We start from the raw sequence: 24,183 nt of genomic DNA, 5'->3' as shown, positions 1-24,183 counted from the left end.
TCTTTGTTTGTAACACAACAGTGAAGTGACATTTTAAGAAGTTTTCCTTTTTTTCTAAATCTGTGCTAAATTACCTACTACTTACTGCTCAGTGGTTTAATATTAATTAATACAATTGCACTGCCATTCTTTAGTTACATTTTGCTGAGGTTTATTGAAAAGAACATTTTACTTGTAGGAAAGGCTGCCATGATTTTGAAAATGGTATTTTGCATCTTACATTTTATGTAGTGAAACAATTGATATCTATTATGGTGAGCATTTCTATTTGTGATTTTTTCCCCCCATTCTACAGTAAAGACATATTTCTATAGAGCAATAGTGGTTTTGACTTCTTCAAAAATGGTAATTTCCTACTTAACCACAGATCATCTTAAATGTCATTAAAGTCCAAATGACCAGGAAATGAGCTGTAACTTAGTTCCTGTAGTGGTGCCCCTGTACGTTCTTTTTCCTAAATAGTCAAAGTTAATGGGCTCGCACTGTTTTATAGGGTCATCAAATTAACATATAATGTCCAAACAACTCTTGCCGCCTAAAACAAGCATTGTGCTTCAAAATTAAAGGCCTTCAATTGGAAAAGCTTTTCTTTTTGACAGCTTCATGTTATTAAAACTAGGAGTAGTGACACGTGCCTTGCAGCGTGAAAGGTCCCCATTTTGTGCTGCTCATTTTTGTGCGAGGAAAAAATGTAGCGTGGCAGCACGTGGTTTGGAAACAATGTACGGTATAAGTCCCAGCACGTGGTTTGGAAACAATGTATAAATCCATTCCTCTGCTGTGCTCTCCTCAGATGAGCTGCAAAGAACTTAAATTAAAGCGAAACACAGAAAGCAAGGGAACACTTTGAAGCATCCATGTCTTGCTGTCACTGTTTGGCATTGATTCCTGTATCTTTTTGTTCTTTCAGGGCCTTGGGGCAGAGAGTAAGAACCTTTACCCTTTCCTTCTTCCTGTTATCCAACTGAGCACTGACGTTTCTCAGCCGCCACACGTCTATCTGCTAGAGGACGGACTGGAGCTTTGGTATGGATAAACATGCAGTATTCAAACATTTATGAGTCCAGGGAAGAAAACGAGATTCCCTGAGGCTGATCTTTATGAAGTACTTAGTGATCTCATTTCATCCCTTACATACACGCCTACACATGAATACTGTGGCTGTCTTTATTTCTGCCTCTTTTCTCTGTAGTGCCTATCGATGATGAGTCTTCTTTGTCTCATCTTTCCTCGGCCTCATTTACTGGTTAATGTTTGCTGTCCCGTTTAGAGGCCAGTTACAAACAGTTTACAGATAAATGTTGCTTAATGACCTCGTTGTTTCATCTTGTTTGAATTGGCTCTTTTCACTGGCGGAGATGCCCGATGATCACTGAATTTGTTGAATGTTCATGTTGCCCACTATCTTCACTTTATGGCTTTTTGAAAACCAGTAGTTTTAAAGCTTCTTCAGTCTTTAAGACTTCCTTTTTGAACATGAAAGTTTGTTCCATGTTCTAAAGAATGTATGTCATTCTCTCATTTTGTCTTTGTGCCAGCCGCATATCTCTGTCCTGTCTTTTATCCTCCCTGATGACCAGCACTGCTCTGTATGCATTTATTTTGTTTACAAAGACAATGTCATTTTCTCATTCTTTTATCTTTTATGGATTATTTCCCTGTTTGTGTCCTCTTCAGTATCTCTCATGTTCATTTCTTATCATAGCTAATAGAAGTTTGTGAAACTTTCCACAACCTACCAATACCTTTTGGGGAAAATGTTAAACATTGGCTCGTGAGTTAAAATTATCAAACATACTTTGAAATGGAACTCCAAATTAGAAGTATGAAAAGAAAATGGCAAAAAATACTAATTGTTCAAAGGTCAAAATAATTACTAAGCCAATGATGAGTTTCAGGGGGATCAGAAAAGATCTGTTGTTAACAGCTAGTAGTGCAACAATTTAGAAGATGGTTGGGTGAGGACTATTGTAAAAAGGTCCCTCAGAGTCCTATTGGAAAGTAAGACATGGCTTAAAAGGTTACAGTTTGCCACAAACACACTGACTGGCCTAAAAAGAAGTGAAGCAGCATTTTGTGGACCGATGAAAGTAACCGTCTTCTTTTTTGGTCTAAGGAATTTTGTCAGTCAACTCTCAAACACTGATTCAAGCCAGAGTACACTTTGAATCATGGTGGCTCAGGCATTCTGCAATAGGGACATCGTATTCTTTTATGTTAGACCTATTTATTCCAAACCAAGAATTATTGGTCGGTTTAAATTCATAAAATACTTAGAGGTCATTTTGCCTTATGGTGTAGAGGAACAGCCCTTATAGTGTGTGTTTTAGCAAAATAATCCAAAACACACCCGTAATGGAGCAGCAAAATGGCTCCTGTCCAGTAATGCCTCAATCAATGCCATGTAATTTGATGAACGTCTTGTATATCTCTTTAAAAATCAAGACATATGTAAGTGGGAATAATCTTGTAATTCCTTTATTTGCTGTTACAAACTGCCACCTCTATCAAAAGAACCTGCAACACAACAAGAAATCAGCATGAGCCAGGAAATCCCTGATTGGTTCAATCTTAACTTCACAAAAACATTGATTGTTTAGACACTTGTGATATGTGTGGGGAAAAAATGCAACTTTGGAGGGGACAATTCAGAGGATATCTGAGAACAAAATACATTTTGAGTGAAAAGATTTGAGAACAGCTCTTTTATGTGCAATAATTAGTCAGTTTCTAAGCTCAATAAGTTATATTGATAATCATAATTGTGAATAATTATTTTTCTCTCTTTATTATTGACCGGCCCAAATATTAACGACATTTCAAATCTCTCTGATCTGAAAAGCCTTGTAGATTTTTTTCATAATTACTTTTGTTTTTCTTCCAGTAAAATAAAATTAAAAACATCAGGACAATCATGCTCATACCAGATTAATATTACATCCCCTCTTCTTTATACTACTTTGTCTTTTCACCTCCTTGCCTATTTGTTATGTTTTTGTCATCCTTCTGATATCCTCGCCTTCTACATTCTGTCTCTGTAATTTGTCCGGTTGCATTTTTCCGACCTGTTTTCTTTTTGCCACCTCCAATATGTGTCTTCTGCACATTTTTCTCACATCATCTTCCTATTTTCTGTTTTAATATTCCTTATCTGCTTTGTTCCTCTCATGTTTCCCTTTACTCCTTAATATGTGTTCACCCCATTTCCTCCCTCTCATTGTGTAGGCTGGTGACTTTGGAGAACAGCCCAGCCCTCACCCCGGAGCTGCTCAGAATTTTCCAGAATATGTCAGCTTTGTTGGGTGAGCTTACAGAAGATTTCTTTTGTTTTCTGATTTATCCAACTGGGTGTGTACGAAGGATTTTTTTTTTTTTGTCCTCGGAATATTATGCATTAACATATAAATTAAATCAGCAGAGGGAGTATAAAAAACTAACAATATTAGAATTTATGTAACTGAACAATTTTTGGAAGTAATATATTTAGGACAGTTGAAACCAAATATTTACATAAACTATTAAAATATATATAACCTATTTTTTTCTCCCATTACTGGACATTAAGTCAGTTAAAACTTTTTATGGTTTTGGTTAGTTAGAATTAGCTAAATTAATTATGTTGGCCAAAGACCAGAATAATCAGCAATGATCATTTTTGATCGTTCTTCAAATTAAGTAGTTGATGTGCATTTGTTTTATATGTATGATTTGTTTAAAGTTTTTTTCCCCTAATTTTACATTAGAAAATAGCCTAAAATTAATTTAAACACTCTGAACCATTTGGAAGTTTGAACAGACATATCATTCTCACTTGCAGGTTCCCTAATTGTTTAGAAATGTAGTTATAAGTGTTTGAATTTGAATAAAGGTTTAATAATTTTCCCTCTTATTATTTAGGAAATATAATTCAATTTCATGATCTTATCTGACCTAAAACAGTAAGTTTAATCTGATTTTTAATACCAGACGGTCTGGGAAAAGTGGTTACATGCTTTCATAAGTACCGTACATATCTGATTTCAATTGCATATACTTAAAGGTTTTTTTTTTTTGTTTTTTTTTTTTGTAATTCAAAACAAATACTGGACTTCTTTTCACAGACAAAGAATCTGACCCATTAAAATGTTCTTATATATTTACACTATAACTGTTGAGCTAAGCTGAAAAATTGTTTGTCATAAACCTAATTATATAATTTTCTTCGTTTGGCTGCTATTGCTTTTGAAAATCACATCACTGCCTCAAGGCATTTAACCTCATACTGTAGTTATGAGCGATTGGATTAAGCTGCCTGGATGATTTATCATAAGGACACCACACGCATGTGTCTCTCTGACCGTCAGTGTTATAAGGGACATTAATTTAGTATCAGATTGCAATAAGTCAGACTGATACAACGGCTTTTTTGGTCTTATTGGTTTTACTCTGGCATTCTATCACTGATTGTGCGACTGTATAGACTCCATAGGGCACAGAGAGCCAAAGGGCTATGGGTGGCAGTAATGGTGGAGGAGGGAATTAAAGAGGATCAAGGAAACGAAGAGGTTGATGGAACATAACAGGAAGGCGGTAGATGAAAACGAATTCAAGTGGCAATGGTTGGAAAATCCGTGAAGAAAAGGGAGAGGTTATACGTAGAGATTGGACATGGATGAATGGTAAGATAAGTAAGGCCCTTATCTTCTGCCTAACAGAAACCATTTCATTTTAATTTATTTATTTTCAGCAAAGCATCACTTTAAGTCAGATTAAAATGTAGAAACGAAAACAGAATTATACACAAGCTTTAAAGAGACAAACAACTGTAACTAAGGGATCTTTGCATAAAGGTGTCTATAATTCAGTACAAGCTGTAGAGGGAGAAAAATAAAAAGATCTATTTATACTTGAAAGAAGATTTTATATACATATAAAAAATAGAAGACACAGTTAGCATTTATATATTCCTCTATCACTGAGAAAGTGGGACCTAATTGGCTGTATCTTCACAAGTGATGAAGATGTTTAAAAGATTCGGTGAACACTAATCAGCTGCCACATTAGTCTTTTAAGTGTTTCTGATGATGAAGCGAGAGAGGGCTTACAGTGTAGTTTTAGGAAGAGGATGTTGAACTTTAACCAAAGATTAAATGTTGCACAATAAAGGATGAAGATATCTGCAGATTTTTTTGGCATGAGATTCAGATTTGATTGCTATATTCACCTCAAGGCCATATTAAAGCTTTAATGTGCTCCACTGTCCAAGAGTGATAGCTCTTGTTTACTGATAAATGTGTTCAATGTTATTAAGAAATACTCTGAGAGATCCAGTGGCACTACCCAAGTTTAAATACAGATTTTTACTCATTTGTCTCTTTGTCCAGATGCATCTGGAAGTTGATTGGAATAAAACTTTTTTTCCCCATAATTTGATAAACCTTTATCAATTACCTGCTGGTTACAAACTCATATCTGATCTTATTTTGGTCAGTTGGCACACCATACATAAGAGAGGGATTTAAAAATGTGTTTGAGGAAGAGGAGAGACGTGAGAAGCTTTTTTTTTTTTTTTTAGAGGAAACTGTTTTTTTAATAGGGTGAGGCATGCCTTTTTTTGTTATTGTTTTCAAGCTGAAAGGAAGAGCAAAATTCTCATCAGATAACAGGAAGGCTGAAAATTGTGTTGGAAATATAGAGACACTGTTGTAGCAATGCTAACCGCTCATGTGCATGTAACAAGAGCTGTAGGTAAAGTTGGAGGATAAATCTATCCTTTTACAGGCCAAATTTTTACTGAGAAAACACCTGAGCATTTACCATCCATGACTTTTGTTGTAGGTGGTTAGGTTGATGTTAATTATATTTTTTAGATAACTTTTCAGCTATAATTGACTTTATTAGAAGTTATGGTCTGCCTTCTCTTCATATGGTAAGAATATCAGACTGGAAAAAGAAAATACATCTTCTGTAAAAAGCAGTAATAGACAAAATATTGTTCTCAGCTTAGAATAGATTGTTTCCTGTTCTTTATGCCATTTTTGTCTACATACTATGGAAGCAGGCAATTTCAGAAGCCAGTACATAGTGACAGTTCAATTTAAATGTTACTCCAGGAACCCTGTAGTGAAAGGCTGTTTTAGTATCTACATCCACAAAAGATCCAGCCTTTCATGCATCAGCTTACCAGTTGTCTTGTGTCACAAAGTGAAGTGGGGTACATAAACATTTGCTTTTTTTTCAAATCATATTTTGCATTTCTAAAAAATATATCTTGTTTACCGAGTTGTTTTCTGCAAACCATTCTCACTGCTTGGGAATTCAGTGCATGCACTGTTGTGGGATATTTATGCTGTTTACTTAGGCTAAAACAATTCCACAGTGTAAAATCAAGTATAAAGTTATTTTTGTTGTGTTTATATCTGCTTCTATTGATTTAGCTAGGCTCTTTTATGATGTTTGTCCTGTGATGTTGGTCCAGGTAATATAAATGTCTTGCTTTGTCACAGCCGAACTTGTCTCATTACGCCCTGGAAGATAGTCGTGCTGTAACAACACATCTTTCTGGTTTGAAAAAATAATGTTCTGGCCTGTCAGTTTTATATTTGAACCCATCACTGTCATCCTGCGAGACATACTCTGAGAATCCAGTGCTGGTGCTTATGAACAACAGGTAGTTTGTGATAGAGCAAAACAAAAGAGTCGGTCACTATGAAAGGGAAGGAAAAATGAGACATGGATTTTAACATTTTTGCAAATGAAAATCACCCTTTGTGAGACAAAATAGTGGCAGCACCATGCCTTCTTCAGTAGGGATTAGGAGATTGGACAGAGTTAATGAGAAGATAGACAAAGCTAAATACAGGAAAATCCTGAAAGAAAATCTGTTGCATATTTGTGACTCCAACAGATTGTAACAAGTGTGTTGGAAGTGGACATACACTTCCAACACAATAAGTCTAATACATACAGCCAGATTAGCAATGAAATGGTTTAGATCAAATTATATTGATGTTTGTGTCCTAGTAAAAGTCCTGACCCAAACCCAAAATAGAATCTATTTCAAAATTGATGCTCACTGATGTTCTACATCTAATCTGAGCTTAGCTTCTTTTTTTCCCCAAAGAAAAACAACCAAAAGATGTCACATAAGATTCTAATAAAATAGAACATTTTATTAGAAAGTTTTCTGGTGCTATATGAACAAGCAAAAGTGGTGTGAATATGGAGTATTCACAATGTAAATACGTGGAAGAAAGATAACACTTTCATTGGTCAGATCAAATCTGTGCATAGAATATGGTTAAGTGTATAGGGTGCCTGCATGAGGTTTCTGTTGATAATAGTGGAGTGTTCTTTAAATGCAGATACAAACCGACTGCACATAAAGAAGAGAATGTGACATGAAAATGCAGGCCAGTTTAAGGTTTACCAATAATCATCAGGTGAGTCAGGCATTCAAAGGGACCGTGTGAATTTTATTTTTGGCTTAAGTTCAGCACAAGTTGACCATCTACTGTGAGATCACCTCGTGTGAGGGTATTATTTAGCAGTGAATGTGATTTCTCAACAGTGTTGCAAGAAAACCATTTTAGTTTTGTGCATTAGCAGAGGGGGAGCTGCAAATCCCAGCTGGGCTTTCTATGCTCGCTTAAATTTTACTGCCACAACAATCTTTGGATTGGAACAAATGACAAAATTACTCTGGTTTCCCTCTGATTTTAACAGATTATTAGGAGAAAATATTTGAGTAGCCATGTAGTTTTACTGTTTTTTTCATGGTATCTTTGCTTTTTTTAAAAATAAATTCTAATACTACCATTTCAGTCTTTTATAGTTACATTGTGCTACATCCATTTTTAATTAAAATAGTTTATTTTAGCTTATTTACTGTTTTGTCAGTGATGATGTAATCAGAACATTGTAGCAGGTTGGTTTAACATAATACAAGCGGTGTATTCCAGATTTTGTGCCAGTGGTTTATTTGCAATCTTTGCCTCTGGTTAGACTTATTTGGTAAACAACATAGAACAACAATAACCATAAAAATAATTTCCAAATGCCTTGATTAGCAAAGCAAAAATTAGCCCTTCTGTTGTTTAAATGCTGTATGCATAGTATATTGTTATTACAGTCTTGAAATCATCTGCGACAGTTTTATTTTAAGTGGTTAACTTCAACTATGTATTGAATTAAATACTTGAATGTTTTACCTTGTTGCTGTTTTGCTCTTGATAGAGCAGGTCTTGTGAAAGTTTGTACACTGGTTTGAATTCAGATGAATCAGCTTAATAATTATGACCCAGTTTATGATGCAAACAATATAATTGTTAGTGGCAGCTCTATTTAAATATAATTTTTAAGTCTTTTTTTCTCCATACCACAATGTGCCCATTTTCTGTTTTTTTTTTTTGTTTTTTTTTACAAAATTCTTTCTGAGATCAAGTACACTCTGCACTCCAAATAGAAAGCAAACTTGTATTGACTTTCCATTTGATAGATAACTTCCTTAGTTATTTGAAGTAGAATTTTGAATGTAGTTGAAAAGGCTGAATGGCTTCTGTACTCTTGAGCTGCAGGAGTAAAGCAGATGATTTATCCCGATGTGAATAACTCAATTATTCATTTTTTGGAGCCTGCTAAATTCAGGCTCTTAGATATGCTATTGAGTGTCAAAAAATTATTTTTCTGTATGATATGGCTCCTGTACAATTACAGCAGATTGTCAGCAATTAATGCTTTTTCCACTTGACTATTTTTCTGTCTCTGTCTCATATTACTCTGAGAAACATTATGCTATCATGGTTGATTTTTCACATTTTAAACACATTAGATATCTTGAAGATAATTAGCTTGTCCACTTGAGTTCAATTGACATTTCAAAGCAGCAGGAATGAAAGATAATAACTTGAAGGTATGGTCACAGGTCAAAGTAAAGTAGCACGCCATTTTAAAATGAATATTTTTCATACCGGGGAGTGAAAAGAATCATTTCTATGTTACCTTATGCATCTCTTTGCATAAATTTAGGAAAAGTTATTCGGGAAATCAAGTTTTCTGGTTTTAGTATATTTCTCAAGCTCTAAAGCTGTCTCTCATCATCTTTGGCTGCTTTTTACTCAAACATCCGGTCGTTCATTCTTTTGGACCGTGGAGAGCAGTGGAGAGATGTGGGCCATTGAGAGAGTTTTGGCTCTGAGGAATGTTTCCACATGCCAGGTACGTGGCCTGGCCTCTCTGATAACGAGCCCTGTTCCATCACTGCTAACCGTGCACTGCAAATTCCCTGATTAGAATGTCAGGAGTCTTGCTGCGATTAAAATGTTAAGCTTGCTCTGTGCTCTGTTTCCCTAACACTTGGCTCTGAACTAGGAGATGTTTGTGCTGTTTAAGTGGAGCAATTGCTTCTTCTGGAGCAGAAGGAAGCTGTAATGAAGTGAGCAAATGATGGTTAAAGTGCCATTTTATTTTCACTCATGTCTCATTGATATTGCCTTAGGGCCCAGGAAAGAGAAATGACTAACATATTAAGAAATGATTAATATGGCAAAACTAAAATTTAGAGTCTTGGACTTTTTTTCCTTAAAGGCTGTTTCTGTGTGATGCTAGCCAAACCTTTTTACTAAAATGAATACATATTATTGTTTGTCTATTAAATTGCAGATAACAAAAATAGCGTACCGTTGTATTTTCTACATAAATTACAGTGTGGAATTGATCAGAGCATAGCATACTCACCCTCCTATGATCAATAATGTTTACAGCCAAGGAGCATTTGAACTAAAGGCATCTGAAGCTCTCCCACTTTACTGCCCGGCTAATGTGCTTCATGGATCAATTTAGACATCCTCATTAGAAGACAACCTTTTTATTTCAGGCCTCTCTACTCAAAGTAATGACTTCAATTACAGCTACCATAGAGATTGGATGTGTTCAGTCATATTTAACGCAGAGACTGAGTTATCTGTTGAAGTTTAATTATAGGTTAGCTAATATAAACTTAGAATGTTTCACTTTTTTAACACTTAATATGCAACTGAATTTGCTGCATTCTTTTGAAGGTCGACTTGTGTGACTTTTCTAATAGTTTATATATTTTTGACATGTTAGCCATTTGTTTTTAAGTAGACTTTTTAATTATGTATAAATATGTGCACAGTTGTAAGCAATACTTTTTTTTTCTTTTTAGGGCTATTTTTATTAATCACCAAATACAATGCTCTTGGATAAGACTAAAAATAAAACAAAAGAAAACAAAAAAAATCTCAAACATTGATGTTATTGAAAGCAAAAGTAAGGTTTTCTTAGAATATCTTTGGTCAACTATTGTTGTGCAGAATTATTCCACAACTAAATGAAAAAAACTATAATTCCCATCTCATTTTATTTTTATCTAAGTGAGAATTATAAACAAACTGGAAACTTTCCAATAAAAAATTCTGACTTTAAAAGAAAATTATAATGGACCAATACAGAAAGTGTTCTTTTCAATAACAGGGACAAGCCTACATTTATAATTTCACAGTTTCTTGATCTATTAGCCAACTTTCTGTACAGCAGCAACCACAGCTCCAAGACACTTTTCAGAGAGGTGGACTGTTTTCCTTCACTGTAAATCTCCTGTTTCAGAACTGTCAATTGAGGAAATCGGCCTTTACTGACTAGATTTGGATGCATATGATGGGGCATTGTCCTTTATAAAAATTCTTCTTTTTGAAAGAGGCAGGTTTCTTCCTGCACCACTGCTTCAACAAAATGTCTTCTTAAAACCAATTAGATGTTTTTTGAGTCCATGTCCAATCCAAAAAGATCCAACTAACTCATTTTTAACACCAGTCCATACTAGTAACCTTCCTCCACCTTACTGGTACCTGACTTAAAGTGGATCTCTGTGGCATTTCTGATCCACCCACAGGGGCCCATTCATTTGGTCCATCAACAGTCACTTTTGTGTCATCAGCTCATAAAAACTTTAAAAATCTGTCTTTGCTTTAGATAATGTTTGTTGTTGAGTGGTAGTCAGGTTTCAGCCTTTCTTACCATGGCCATGTCTCTGAGCTTTGGACATCTTGTCCTTCTATCTACTCCATTATGGAATACGACAGAACTGGCAGATAATGTCTTCACGCTTGATTCTTCTCAAATCCTCGGCAGTTAATTAGTGTCTATTTCTCTATACATTTAATGTGGCTCTGTTGACTAATTACAACAAAACACTTAATGGTTCTGTGATTACCCCCAATATCTCAGGAATTTCGAAAGTAAAAAGAAGGCTAGAGGTTATTAGCCAAGGTTAGCTTTTTCTTCTTTTTTTTAAATCATAGGATTTCCTCTTGGTATCAGCAAAATTTTTTGCAAGATGATAATTCAGTTATGTTGACTAACAGTTGGGCCCATATTTTATTTTTTAACCACTTAGGGATTTGCCTGAGTGTTGTCGTATAGAACAATCTTATAAGTGCATGACCTCTATTATACTTATTTACAAGTTCATCAGCTGCTGGAATTGAGCTCTAATTACTTTATTTTTATGCTATAAATAGAGTAAATAATTCTTCTCCCGCTGTTAATCACTGTTGGTCTTTTTGAGATATTCTCAGTAGAATATCAGATTATTATTAAGCCAGTAGCTCGGTTTAAATGCACAACTGGAATATAGAAAATATGAAACAAAAAGTAATTTACTGGGAAAAAAACTTAAGAATATCTATAAATAAAAAATGTAGTGAAAAATAAGGTCATCCATTTAAGTTCAATTAGAAATACTTTTTTTTTTTTATTATTATTAGGTTTTGACATCAAAATACAAAATGTACAAAAATATATGAACAAGATATGTAGAAATACTTTTTTTTGGTTGGGTTTTTATTCAACTACTCCAACCCTAAATGATGTTTACAGTAATCACATGAAAGGTTTTCTATTAGGCTGTCACTGGCAATCTACAACAGATAATAAAATTCTGCTCAATTTTGTATCCTCGCATGCATAGAAAGTTAAATGGCAACAGGTATTAAATCTATGCACTGTCTACCAACCATTTTTAAGGGCTTTTAAACTCCAGATTTTGTCCATTTGATTTATTTTGGCAACTACACTTTTTGTGACTGATGTCTTCATTTATCATCAACACCATAAATTTAAAGCAAATACTGGTTTGCTAGATGATCATAATTTCAGCATTTTTCTTTATTAAACACTGGAGGACTCTTATCAGAGTCATATGCGAGGCTCATTTTCTAGTTAAGGTTCATAACCAAAGCAAATTTGTGCAGCATATGCCCAGGGCTATGAAATATGTTCTGACTAAAGCTTAATCAGGGCCTCAACAGCTGCTGTTGTGACTACTTCTGTAATGGCACTTTGTGTGTACTTGTGTGGAGAAGGATAATGTGGTCTGCCTACCATGCAGAATCTGTCAACTGGCAAAAAGGCCATTTAGCCTTTTAAATATTTTGTTCATGGCCAGAAAAAATGTTGGCAAAAAACATGAGAATAACAAAAGAAAATTGAATGTGCACGCAATGAAAAATGTTATAATTTACAACTTTAACAGAGCACCTCCTCTCATCCTTAAGGCCAAGTTCAATCACCCTACAAAGGAAAGTCTATTTCTTTTTGTATTTTTTAATGAATTTATTTATTTTGGGTGATCCATATCACTTATTGTGAGCATTGTAGTATATGAACCAGTACATAAATATTCAGGTTGATTTTTCAGCAGTAATTGACAAGAATCCAGAATGTCTTATCAATTCTAGGCCTCAATTTTCTGACTTCACTGACTTGCCTCAAGCCCCAAAGCAGAATTCTGTTCATTTTTTCCCCATTTATTACAAAAAACCTTCAACTTTCACTTATTTTGTGTTCATACTCATACACAACTTTTTCCTCAGATGATATTGCTTCAGTTTGTTCACTGCTTATCAACAAGAATTATAAGGACAGCTTTATTGATCCAATAAGGACAGATATCTGACAGCTGTCGCAATCATTTACTTATGTTCTCTTTTGCTTTTGGGAAAAAAAAGTCAAATATCTCAGATATTTTTTGTAGAGAAATATTTTGATTGGGAATTATTATACACCATAAATCTTGAGTAGTTTTTTGAATCCAAGAATTGGGTGAAATGTTGTCTTGTGTATTTAAATATGTAAATAAACTCCACAATACACATACTTTCTGTTCAATTCCAATTAAATGCAATCAGGTTGATGGGACGACGTTTCATAATATGGATGGATGATGAACTAAAACACATGGCCAAAATAACACAGGGGTTTATTAAAGCAAACAAGTGGAAATGTTCTCGACAGGCCAAGACAGTTAACGAATATTAACCCAAGTTAAGGACTAAACTTTGGACAGAAAGGCCCACAAATAAATATCAACTGCAAGGCACTATAGTAACGGACATTGGAAAGAAAGACACTCAGTCGCTGATGTTCATAAGTTCAAGACTTTAGGCTGTCATTGTCGGCAAAGGGCTTTTACAAAGTATTAGAAATTTATGAAAATTATGAACTCGATTGTATTGCTGTTTTAATGTATTGTATTTATTATATAGCATACTTCCTTGGTTTAAACATAATTAGGATGAATGATTGGGACTTGGACTGGGTAAAAACAGCTGCACACAATAGATTAGTTGTTTACCTGTCCAATAACCGCAGCTGGCCTTGTTCAACAACTGGATCAGCTGAGAGGCTTTTTTTCTTTTAACTTACAAAAACTCAATTTGTCATAGTGTGGCTTTCATGTTTTTCTGTCTTTGCTCAAAAATGCTATGTTTTCTACCATCTCTGCTTCAGAACAGAACACTGCTCAACAATGTCCTTACTGCTCATTTAAAGTCAGACTTTTGTGCTTGCTTGTCTGTTTAAATCCATTATTGTGCTCATTTTGTGCATAGGCACACGGAATGTGTTTACTCTAATTTGGCTTCATACTCTGAGTGTAATGTTGAATATTCATATAGACTGATGTGCTGACTAAATAGGCCCTGGAATGCTTTGCATACTTGACCAGATAACAGATGGTTGCATACATTACCCCCATTATGGCTGACAGCCGGCCGAGGAAGCACATGGCATACATCAGCATCAAAATCACCTGGGTGAACCAGCACTGTGGTCCAAGTGGGCTTGTGATTCACGACTCACCATGGAGATTTTAATCTTTTCTACACAAACCTAATAAGCAAGTGAGCTGTTTGATCAGGATAAGGCTCTTTATGATGCCTGAGTTCAGAGGGTTTGGTCTAATCATGATGACTTTTAAATTTATAGTTGTGAGATGCAACTTTTTTAAAAAACATTTTGTAAACATTTTCATCTTCTTAATTATCTTTTGTGCCATGGGGCAATTAAACCTTCAAAGATATTAGGTTCTTTTTTATGCAAAGTTAAAAGTTATCCTATCACCTCTAAAATGAACTCTGGATTTTAAGAAATCAGTAAACAGCCATGAAACGTTTAGTTTTGTTTGTGAAAAGAGCAAAAATTTTATTTCTGTCAACATGATGTATTGGCTTCACTCTGGGCTTTTGTGAAGTTTTCATAAAGTTTTCTAAGTGCCTGCTGTCACCCTGTGTTACTTCAAAGCTACTCATGAAAATGTCGGTCTTGGTGAACGTGTTCAATTTTATCAGACTGTCGGGTTTGTTTGTGTGGTAAGATTGTTGGCTCCCATTTGTCAATCTTAGGATCAGGTCTTCTTACTCTCATTTCCATCTTAATCCCCCTTAATGCTCTCACTTTTTTGTAAACATTTTGACTCTGTTGACTACCGGTAACACCATAAATCTTCTCTTGTTTGTGATTATTCAGGTTTTAGTCCTGGTAGTTTCTCTTTGCATCTCTTAGGACTCATAAAACCCAGTAATTTCTGTCATCAACGCTGTACATTACATTGCAGAAGTATTTTGGTATTTAAGTGATAGACCAACACAGAGCAGCATGTGGTGTTCATTTGTATTCAGCACCTCTGAGTCAGTATTTTGCACAACCTCCATTCTCTACAAGTCTTTTGTGGTATTGCTCCACCAGCTTTCTACATCTACAGACTGATTTTTTTGTCCATTATTCTTTGTAAAATAGCACAGGCTCAGTCAGCCTCGATTGAGAACATCTGTCAATGTGTTAAGTCTCAATTAATTTGGGTTCATTCTGCCAGATGAATATGGTTTGATCGACACTATTGTACTGTATTGTAGCTTTAGCTGGGTGTTTGGTCCGACTCTTTTCCTCAATAATATCCTTCCAGTGTTGATCTATTTTTAGCTCCATTCATCTTTCTGTCAACCCTCACTAGCTCTCTGTCCCAGGGAAAATATGCCTCTTAATAGCCTGATACTGCCACCACCCTGTTTCACTATGAGGATAGCGTATTCTGGACGGTGGTGTGTTTTTGGTCAAACACAGCATTTCCGTGAGGGCTAAATGGGTCTATTTTCTGACAAGGGCATCTTCTTTCACTTGTTTACATTAATCATTGAAAAATGCATATTCTATTTTGTTTTTAGAATTTGGACAGTTTGTGTCTGAAGTAGAGGTACATATCTGATTACCTTTGCAAAGAACTTTACAGCAGGACTATACTTTCTCATGTCATCTCATTATCATTGCACCTACTTCAATTTTTCTGTGTAAGAGAGGTTTTTCCATTTGTATGACAAACATGGAAAATTTTAAAATGTTGACTGTTTCCATTTTCCACCTTCTATTGCCAGGTTTAGAAGTATATAAGAGCACTAAAGCTCCCTGTTTAGTACATAACATCAAACAGCATAATCACACAACTCTGAGAACACACTTGTCATTATTACACAACTGGTGGTTCAAGAGTCAATTAACATTTATTGTAGAGTCATTTTACTACATTCACCTCAAGCTATTGAACGACACTCTTAAACTGAAAAGCAAAATCTGTCCACTTCATAATCTACTCTAATTGTGTGGTGTTACCATGAGGACCATTTATTTCTTGATGCATTTCCAAATTCTTCTCAAGTGTTTTTTAATTCTAGGTTTAATACTATTGCTCTGTTAAGAGATGCACCAAACATGTTTTTACTACCCATTCTATTCAGCCAAATCTGATGTCTCTATAGGAACTAAGAAGATATAAGAACAGAATTCAAAGTATATTTTCTACCCTTCTTATTGAGGATTTACTGCCTTGCAAAACACAAAGGCATTAGATTTAACATATTGCTTTTGAGCCATAGTAAATGAAACATTGGCCAACATTTGATGTGTATGATTTTGGTGATGGCTCTTATCAAAATGCCAACACCATTTTGATGGCATTTTGAACTGTCTTTCTTCCACTGAATTAATAGTTATATACCGGAAACTGAATATGGTCAACGTTGAGTGTTCTTCCTTCAGCAACAACTTCCACACTAAAGAGTGCTGTTGGTGAAACTTACTGTGGTGTGATAACAAAAATAATGAGTAATTTTAGTTTTTGACCGGCTGGCAAAAACTCGGTTGGTCAAACTGAAAATGATCCAATTCCAGTGACAGGTTGATTTCTCTATGCACGTCTTTTTAATGATACGCTTACTGATTTTTTTGGTTTGTTTTGTTTCATTACAAGAGAATTATTCAGCTCCTGTTCCTGTCATCTGTCCAAGTTAGACCTTGTGTTTATAAGGTGTTGCAATGTGCTTACCTATTCATACAACCTTTTCTTAACAAATACACATATCCTAGCCAGCACCTAATCTGTAAGGTTTCATTTTCTGTGTGTTAACATGAAGCTAGACAGCGCAACTTGTATAAAATGCAGAGCTGAAGCAGAACCAATTTAATGGATAATAATCTCACAGGGCACACTTAATAATGTATGTGCAGTTCTTCTTAATGGTTTCTTACAACCCTTCTATTTGTCCTGGCAGCTCAGCAGCTACTTGAACTTACTTCCAGGCCTGTGAAGCTGATGCTGTAATATTCATCTGTTGCATCATGGTTCCATCCAGTATTTCTTTCACTGCTTAATTATGTTCAAAGTTGTGCTTTTATCAGTAGATGTAGCAATGTGAAACAGATCTAACATCTAGAATTAGCTAATTCTGTTTAAACAAATCACTAATTGTCCTGATGTGTTCAAATAGTAGCAACATAACTTAGTCAGTGAGGGAATACCATTATGAAAAAGTGAGTGAAATATATTTTTACAGGTATTAAAAAAACAGCATGAATAAATAAGTAATAAAGTGCAGAAGACGACAGGCTGTTGAGTTAAAATTTGATCAAATGCTTAAAAAAAAGTAAGCCCAAGTCATAAAGGGAGGTTCAGAGTTATCTCCAGTATGAAGTCAAGCTATTGGTGTGAAACTAACCTGGAGCCTCATGACAGAATCCAAGTAGCATCTTTGTTCCAGAGTAAAAAGTTGAGTGTCAGCACCAACTCAACGACCATAATTCAACAGAAAACGTTTGGAATGACATCAAACATGTTGCTTATCAGTCAAAACAAAGAAATGCAAATCAAATCATCCATCTCTGGAATACCTGCTCACAGATGCCCGAAGTGGGAAGTCCACACAGTTTTGAAGCAGTTCTCAGAACTAAACAGCTAGTTCAGTGACGCACAGAAAAACTACATTTTCAAGAAGTTTTCAGTTTGTGAAGAAAAATGTAGGCACCCCTATTGCATTCTTCTCATTTTCTGGAGCATGAGAACAAATCCGATCCAGTTTCTTCTACATTTTTATTTGTAATAGAATGTGAAGACTTTGTAATTTGTGTGTCAGTACAAGCTAATCAGTGGCTTTATTCAGTTTCTACATGCACTCTTTTGACTTTTTTTAGATTTATTAAAAAGAAAAATTCCAATGATTTCTTCATATATAAATAAAAACCTATTAAATCCATGACATTTTTTTACCTGTTTCAATTTGATCAAAATGGACCAAATCTGGAAATTTAGCACCTCATGTGACAATGTTTGTTTTTCAGAGCTGAGCTCCGAGAACCTCCGAACCTGTTTTCAGATTATAAACGCCTACCTATACTTGTCTGCCATTGAGTTCCTGCAGGTGGGAGAAACAAACACTCATTTTAAAGAAAAATGCAGAATTTAAATGTTTCTGATCAGATTTCCAAATCCTTCTTTTCTTTTCTACAGAATTATGGCGAATCGTTGTGCCGATCCTTTTGTGAACTTCTAAAGGACATTACAAATGAGGGACAAGTCCAAGTACTAAAGGTAACTTAAAGTTCTCTGTGACCATAAAATCATCTCGTCAATTTTTGTTTATTTTTTGTGTGGCGTGCAGAACATTTATTTCCAGTTGAAAACGCAAACTAGTATTTTAAAATGATAAATTTTAACCATCAGTACTTAATTTTGTTTTTTTTTTTTTGGATTACTGATTGATAAACACTCTCTCAGAAAAACAAAAAAATCATTTCACTGCCATCTTGTTATAGACAAAGGGACCTTTAGGTTTAAACCAGGTATTATTTAAATGCTATCAAGCAAAGCTTTAAAGTTCTTTATTTTTTGTAATTTTTTTCACTTATTTTTAGAAATGGAGTCATGGAGAATAAAAATCTTTTAAAGAATTTCAGTCTACATGCCAAAAAAAAAAAGAAAAAACTGCAAAAAGCATCATCAGTGTTCTTTTTAAATACTAAAATGTCCATAATGGACACAAATAAATCTGTGTCTGGAAAAGTATGGAATGAAAGTGTGTAGAAATATTTTTTCTTCATCAATATTTCAACTTTTTCCAACCATTTTTTCTCAGTTTTTTTTTTTTTTTTCATTGTAGACCAACACAGTATAGAGATTTTTTTTCTGCAACTTTTGTTGTAAGTGAATTGAAAATGATTAGGATCAAATTTTTTGAAATAAGGTTAAACATTAGCGTGGATTACAATATGACTTAGGCGTCCTGTAATATCGAGTGTGAATAAAGAAAGGTTATCTTGAGTATTAGGAGGATTAATAAAAATATGTTAATCATGAGGCCATGCCTGCAGAACTCTGAATGAACTTTCATATATAAATAGTTGTTGCACTTAGTGGACTTGCAGAAAGGACACAAAGGTGATACCCCTTCAAGTAATGGGCATTTCCTTATATTTAAAATAATGCATGGTTTGCATTCTTCTTGAATTGGTAAAAAAAACCCACTTTTACTATTTTAGTGGTGTGTTTTGTAAATGCAAATAGGTTTTGTGTTATATAGGTTCCTTTTTTTGTAATTTCCTCATTGTTGGACAATAAAGTATTTATTTTCTCTTCTAAAAGAAAATGACTGAATAACAATCTCAGAATTTACGTTTCCCAGGAAAACTGTTTTTTTACAGCAGAGCTGGGTGTCAGCAGAATGCCTGTAATTCCACAAAGCTTGAGCTTGTTTAAGCCTGATGGCTTATTGCACATCTGGCTGTGACTAATGTTGTTGACTAGGGAAAGAAGAGCCAGCACACGGTTAACAAACAAACAAACATGTCTACATAACACATTCCGACAACGGAGGACAGCTCGTGCTAATCAACATGAGCTGTTTGAGGAATCCATATGTACTGCAGCGGTTGGTTTGACCACTCAGAAGCAAAATAAGTTAAACATAATTATCTTCGGTAAATTGGCAAATACCTGCAAGAATTGTTTCTCTCTTCATATTTTTTTTAAAATTTACTTTCTATAAACATTTTTACATTTTCTGGTTGTACATTTTCGTTTTCATATTTACGTTGCTGGACCCAGAGTCATAATTGGAAGATTCTCTTCTAGGTGAAAAAGCCAGTAAGCAGTGTTTCATTGTCACTGCATTTGTACTGCTAAAACAGATTTTTATATGGTTAATAGGAAATTATTTTTAAATAAAATTTAAAGGTTTTGTAGTATTCACTTGAGGATGTCCAGAGGGAACTCTCTTATCTAATCATCATGTATTGTCATATTTGTTGCTAGATTAATTTTAGCTCAGTTCAAACTAAGAATAAAGCATGTAGAATGGAATGTTGATACTGTTCAAATAAAGTCATCACAGTACCAGTAGCATCACGAAGGTGTCAACAAGAGAGCAAGCAATGACTGTGTGTTTAGGATTACCATAAGCTGAAGAGAAAATATTATTTTTTCTGTTTCAACATCTTTATGTAAACTAAGCAGAATGAGTGAAAACAGTATTGGAGATGATGTTTTAGAAAGTAAAGATATCAACTCTGAAAAGATATATTATTCTTATTATGATTTGGCAGATTAAACTTGGGTTGCCTGATGATGCTGAATAGGACATGTCGCAAGCGACTCGTCGTAGAACTTGTCCAGGGCTCTATTCAGTCAGGACATCCATAGAGATTCTGCTACTGGAAAGGACTATTGTGCTTAGGACATTAACAAAAAAAAAATAAATCATGTGAGATGAACTCACCAGTTTTCATTTTTGGAGTGAGAGAAATGACTTGCCAAAAGACAGTCTACAGAGCTCAGACTGACTAGTTTCAGACTCATATGTCATAATAAAAGCAAGTAACAGCTGCTACATCCTGACTTCTGATCCCTGAGGAAAAAATCTAGCTGACAAGTTTTTTTTGTTGTTTTGTTTTTTGAAAGATGAACAGTCCAACTATTTTAAAAAATGTAAATAGTAGGTTTGCTTTTTACCATTTGCAGATTTATACATCAATGCACATATTTGAGAATAAATGTTATAGTTGAGGCGGGCATCCAGGTTCTGTTCAGTAAGGAAAAAGGCTGGAAAGCACTGAAAAATGGCTCTGTTTAAGAGCCATTAACACATCCACATGTCTAACATTACTTCAACAAAAACAGCCATCCTTCTCTGCAAGTCATTGAACCTGAGTGATTTGATGTATGTATATATATATTTTAATAATTGTGCCCTATTTACTCTCTTAATATCCCTCCATGACCTCTTTTTTTTCCCTGCCTTCCTTCAGAGTTTTACCTTTCAGCTTCTCTTTGCTACATTTTACGTGTCTCCCTCATCCTTGGTCTCCATGTGTCTCTCCAGGTGGTTGAAATAGCTTTAAAGGTTAGCCCTGTACTGGGAGTCCACATGTTTCAGCCTCTGATGCCAGCTGTCTTTAGAGGTATCGTGGATGGGGAGGTGAGGATTTTCTTTCATCTCATGCACATCTGAGTTAAAGTTATCTGTAATATGTTACATTTTTTAAATTAGTGATAGAGTATGCCATACACCACACAGATTATTCTTTTAAATATTTATATCTTTGTATACCATCAGTTCATGGTGGCATATATTAATCAGACAGTAATTAAAGACATAGGCCACCATTTCAGGATTTTCTCATATTTATTACTACTTCCATCTTTCCATCAAGGTTAATGACCTGCTGTATCCTTAGTTTAGTTAAAGCATTACCAAATACTCATTTGTGCATATCTGATATGATTTTTTTGTGTGTGTGATTTGCAGCGTTATCCTGTTGTGATGTCCACCTACCTTGGCATCATCGGTCGAGTCCTGCTCCAAAACTTTAGCTTCTTCTCCTCTTTGCTCTCTCAAATGGCCTCTGAATGCAACCAGGAGGTGAGGCTGATGTCTGCCCTTCTTTTCTGTCAACTCAGCAACATTTTGTCTGAGAGACAAAGTGGTTGTTAAAAGGAAATCATTCAGGTTGAGCCTGAAGTAATTACCCAAAGAATTGCAAATGGGAACATTTTTAAGCCTTGACATCTTGACTTTGCTTCTTCCATCATAAAAAAATAGGGTTTTTTTTATTTCTAAAATTACACTTGTCTTTATAGCACAATTTGAAGCTTGCAAAATAAATATCACAAAATAAGTTCTTTTTCTAACTTCGCTTGGTGTTTCACTATGGGACAGCTTGACCATTAGCCATGAGCCTCTAAGAGCTGGGCAGACGTGGTGGAAGAAGAGTCCTTGAAGTATTTACCCAGCACTGTCCAGGCCTGTCGTGGCACTGCATACAGAATGACTAAAAACAGTTAAACAGAGATAAGCTCGCCTGAATGTTCTCAGGGAGCTTTGCTGTAGTTTTCACACGGGAAGAAAGCGAGAATGAGTTGAGAGGCGTAGATTGACCGTGATAGTGGACGGTGGGTGGAGCTACGGATCAACTTGTCTGTCGCGGAGAGATGTGATCCAGTGTTGGGTCACGCTGAGGCGATTCCGATAGTGAAACATCTCACTCTGTTATCAAAGAACCAGGTGTTACTTTAATTAAGCCAACATTTTCCATTCTAGCAGCCCTTTTACACTTGATGTGTACCATGTGCCAATTTAGAAATCAATTGGTACATGAAAGGAAAGGGATGATTATTTTTGCTGGCACTTGTATGATGGTAGCATATTCTGAAATAGAACAAAGTTGAAACACTTGTCTTTTAATTCTTTGTTAATGCTCTCTATGTTGCTTTCTTTTTTACTGTTTTTATAACCTCTTTTTTTAATTATTGATTGAACATTTGAAATGATCAAGATATGATGCACTTTTGGCAGGTAGAAAAGTAAAGGACTGAGAAGAAATAACAATAGAAATAATATCAAGCTTTTTTCAAAAATGACTTAAAGAAACATGACAAAGCAAGCAAATAATTATAAGACCAAACAAGATGTCTGCAAAATAAAAACGAGATAAAAAGTTAAATAACAGGACCTCATGAAAGTAATCACACCCAGCATTTATGAACAACCATTCTTGGAGGGTTGTATTTAGCTCCATTCATTTTTTTTATCAACTCTGATTATGATAGAGAAGCATCCCCACACCACCATCATCAGGTTTTATTGTGGCATACACATAATGGCTTTTCCACTACACACACTGCAGGTCGGCCAAGAAGGTCAACTTTTTCTTATTTGTCTCACATTGTTCAATACCACCTGCGCTGTATCGTCCTACCTGGCTTGTAACAAAATTCAAATAGGAGTTTGTAAAGTGTTATGAAACAATGATTATTTTTTTTGTATTGCATAAATACCTGATATGTTGAGTTAACAAGCACTAGTTTGCAATCAAAATATTTCCCACCCGAGATGTGGATCCCTGCAGATATTAGGTGCTTATTTGTTGAAACTGAGCAGCATTATCATACACTCTACATTTTCAGATGATATGTTAAGCAGTTGATGGAACTAAAACAAAGCAACACCTTGTTGCAACATTTATGGTTGCAACAAGGTGTATGATTACTTTTGCTAAGCTTTCTAAATCTCTTTGCTCTAATTTATAGATGGACCAGTTGTTGGGGAGCATGATCGAGATGTGGGTGGACCGCATGGACAACATTACTCAGCCTGAGAGGAGGAAATTGTCATCTTTGGCCCTTTTGTCTCTTCTCCCATCTGACAACAGGTAAAGAAAAAGTCTATTCCCCTGATGTATGCCCATGTGGTTTTGAGTTATTTTCTCCCAAATATTGTCGGCTACTAAAATAAAGAAGCACTTGACAAGGTCTTTCAATGCAATCACCCTGACTTGGATAAATACCTTAATAGATATGTTCTCAAATTTCATACAACTAGTATTATTAGTGCATTTTCCATAAATCTCATGAATTCAGGAGTGCTGGTGTTATTTTCAGAGAATTACACACACGTCTACCACCATAAGTTTAATTTACATCTCTTTAAATTTTAATACCAAATGTTTTAGTAAGGGAGATGAAAAATGCAAATATGTACTGAGCCAAAAGTCTCAAGTGTGCCGGATTATTGTGCTGTGAGTCAACACCATCTGGCCAACATCTGTCACTCACCAGTTAAGAGCAAACATATAAATACTCACAAACACTTAAAAGTCTTGCCCTCTTTTGCCAAAACTTTTAATGGATCATACTACGGTTTTAGAACATTTCCTGTGAAGCAGCTGTTGAAAAATCAAAACGTCACACTCCCTAGTGCTGTAGGTTAAATGTGTATTTAGAAGCAGAGAATTGTGTGTGCTGATTGCTGAGCAGGAATGTCAGTGATGTGCAAAGAAACAAAAGAGATGATGTGGTTGTCCTGCAATTTGAGGTATAGTGTCCTAAAATGAGCTGCAACTTATTTGCATTCTTTGACAGGAGAAGCAAGGTGCATTGTAAATGTCTGTATGTACAGTGAACCCTCGCTATAACGCGGTTCACCTTTCACGGCCTCGCTGCTTTGCGGAGTTTTTTGTGCAGTTTTTTTTTCACAGTGCATTGTGTTCTGCATCCTGATTGGTTAAACAGTCTCCGCGCTTCTTCTC

At 35.2% G+C, this 24,183-nt stretch overlaps 1 protein-coding gene across 1 annotated transcript in view; it reads left to right on the top strand.

The window, feature by feature from the left end:
* ipo11 (importin 11) overlaps positions 1-24,183 on the top strand; it is a 111,386-nt gene that overhangs the window by 56,801 nt on the left and 30,402 nt on the right. The window contains exons 21-27 of the mRNA XM_032578936.1: positions 911-1,026; positions 3,226-3,302; positions 17,944-18,023; positions 18,113-18,193; positions 20,979-21,074; positions 21,405-21,518; positions 23,186-23,307. Of these exons, the coding sequence (XP_032434827.1) occupies positions 911-1,026; positions 3,226-3,302; positions 17,944-18,023; positions 18,113-18,193; positions 20,979-21,074; positions 21,405-21,518; positions 23,186-23,307 (686 nt within the window). The remainder of the gene's footprint in view (positions 1-910; positions 1,027-3,225; positions 3,303-17,943; positions 18,024-18,112; positions 18,194-20,978; positions 21,075-21,404; positions 21,519-23,185; positions 23,308-24,183) is intronic.

Source organism: Xiphophorus hellerii, chromosome 12 (assembly GCF_003331165.1).
Source record: "Xiphophorus hellerii strain 12219 chromosome 12, Xiphophorus_hellerii-4.1, whole genome shotgun sequence".
NCBI lineage: Eukaryota > Metazoa > Chordata > Actinopteri > Cyprinodontiformes > Poeciliidae > Xiphophorus > Xiphophorus hellerii.
This window is presented reverse-complemented; position numbering and strand designations above follow the sequence as displayed.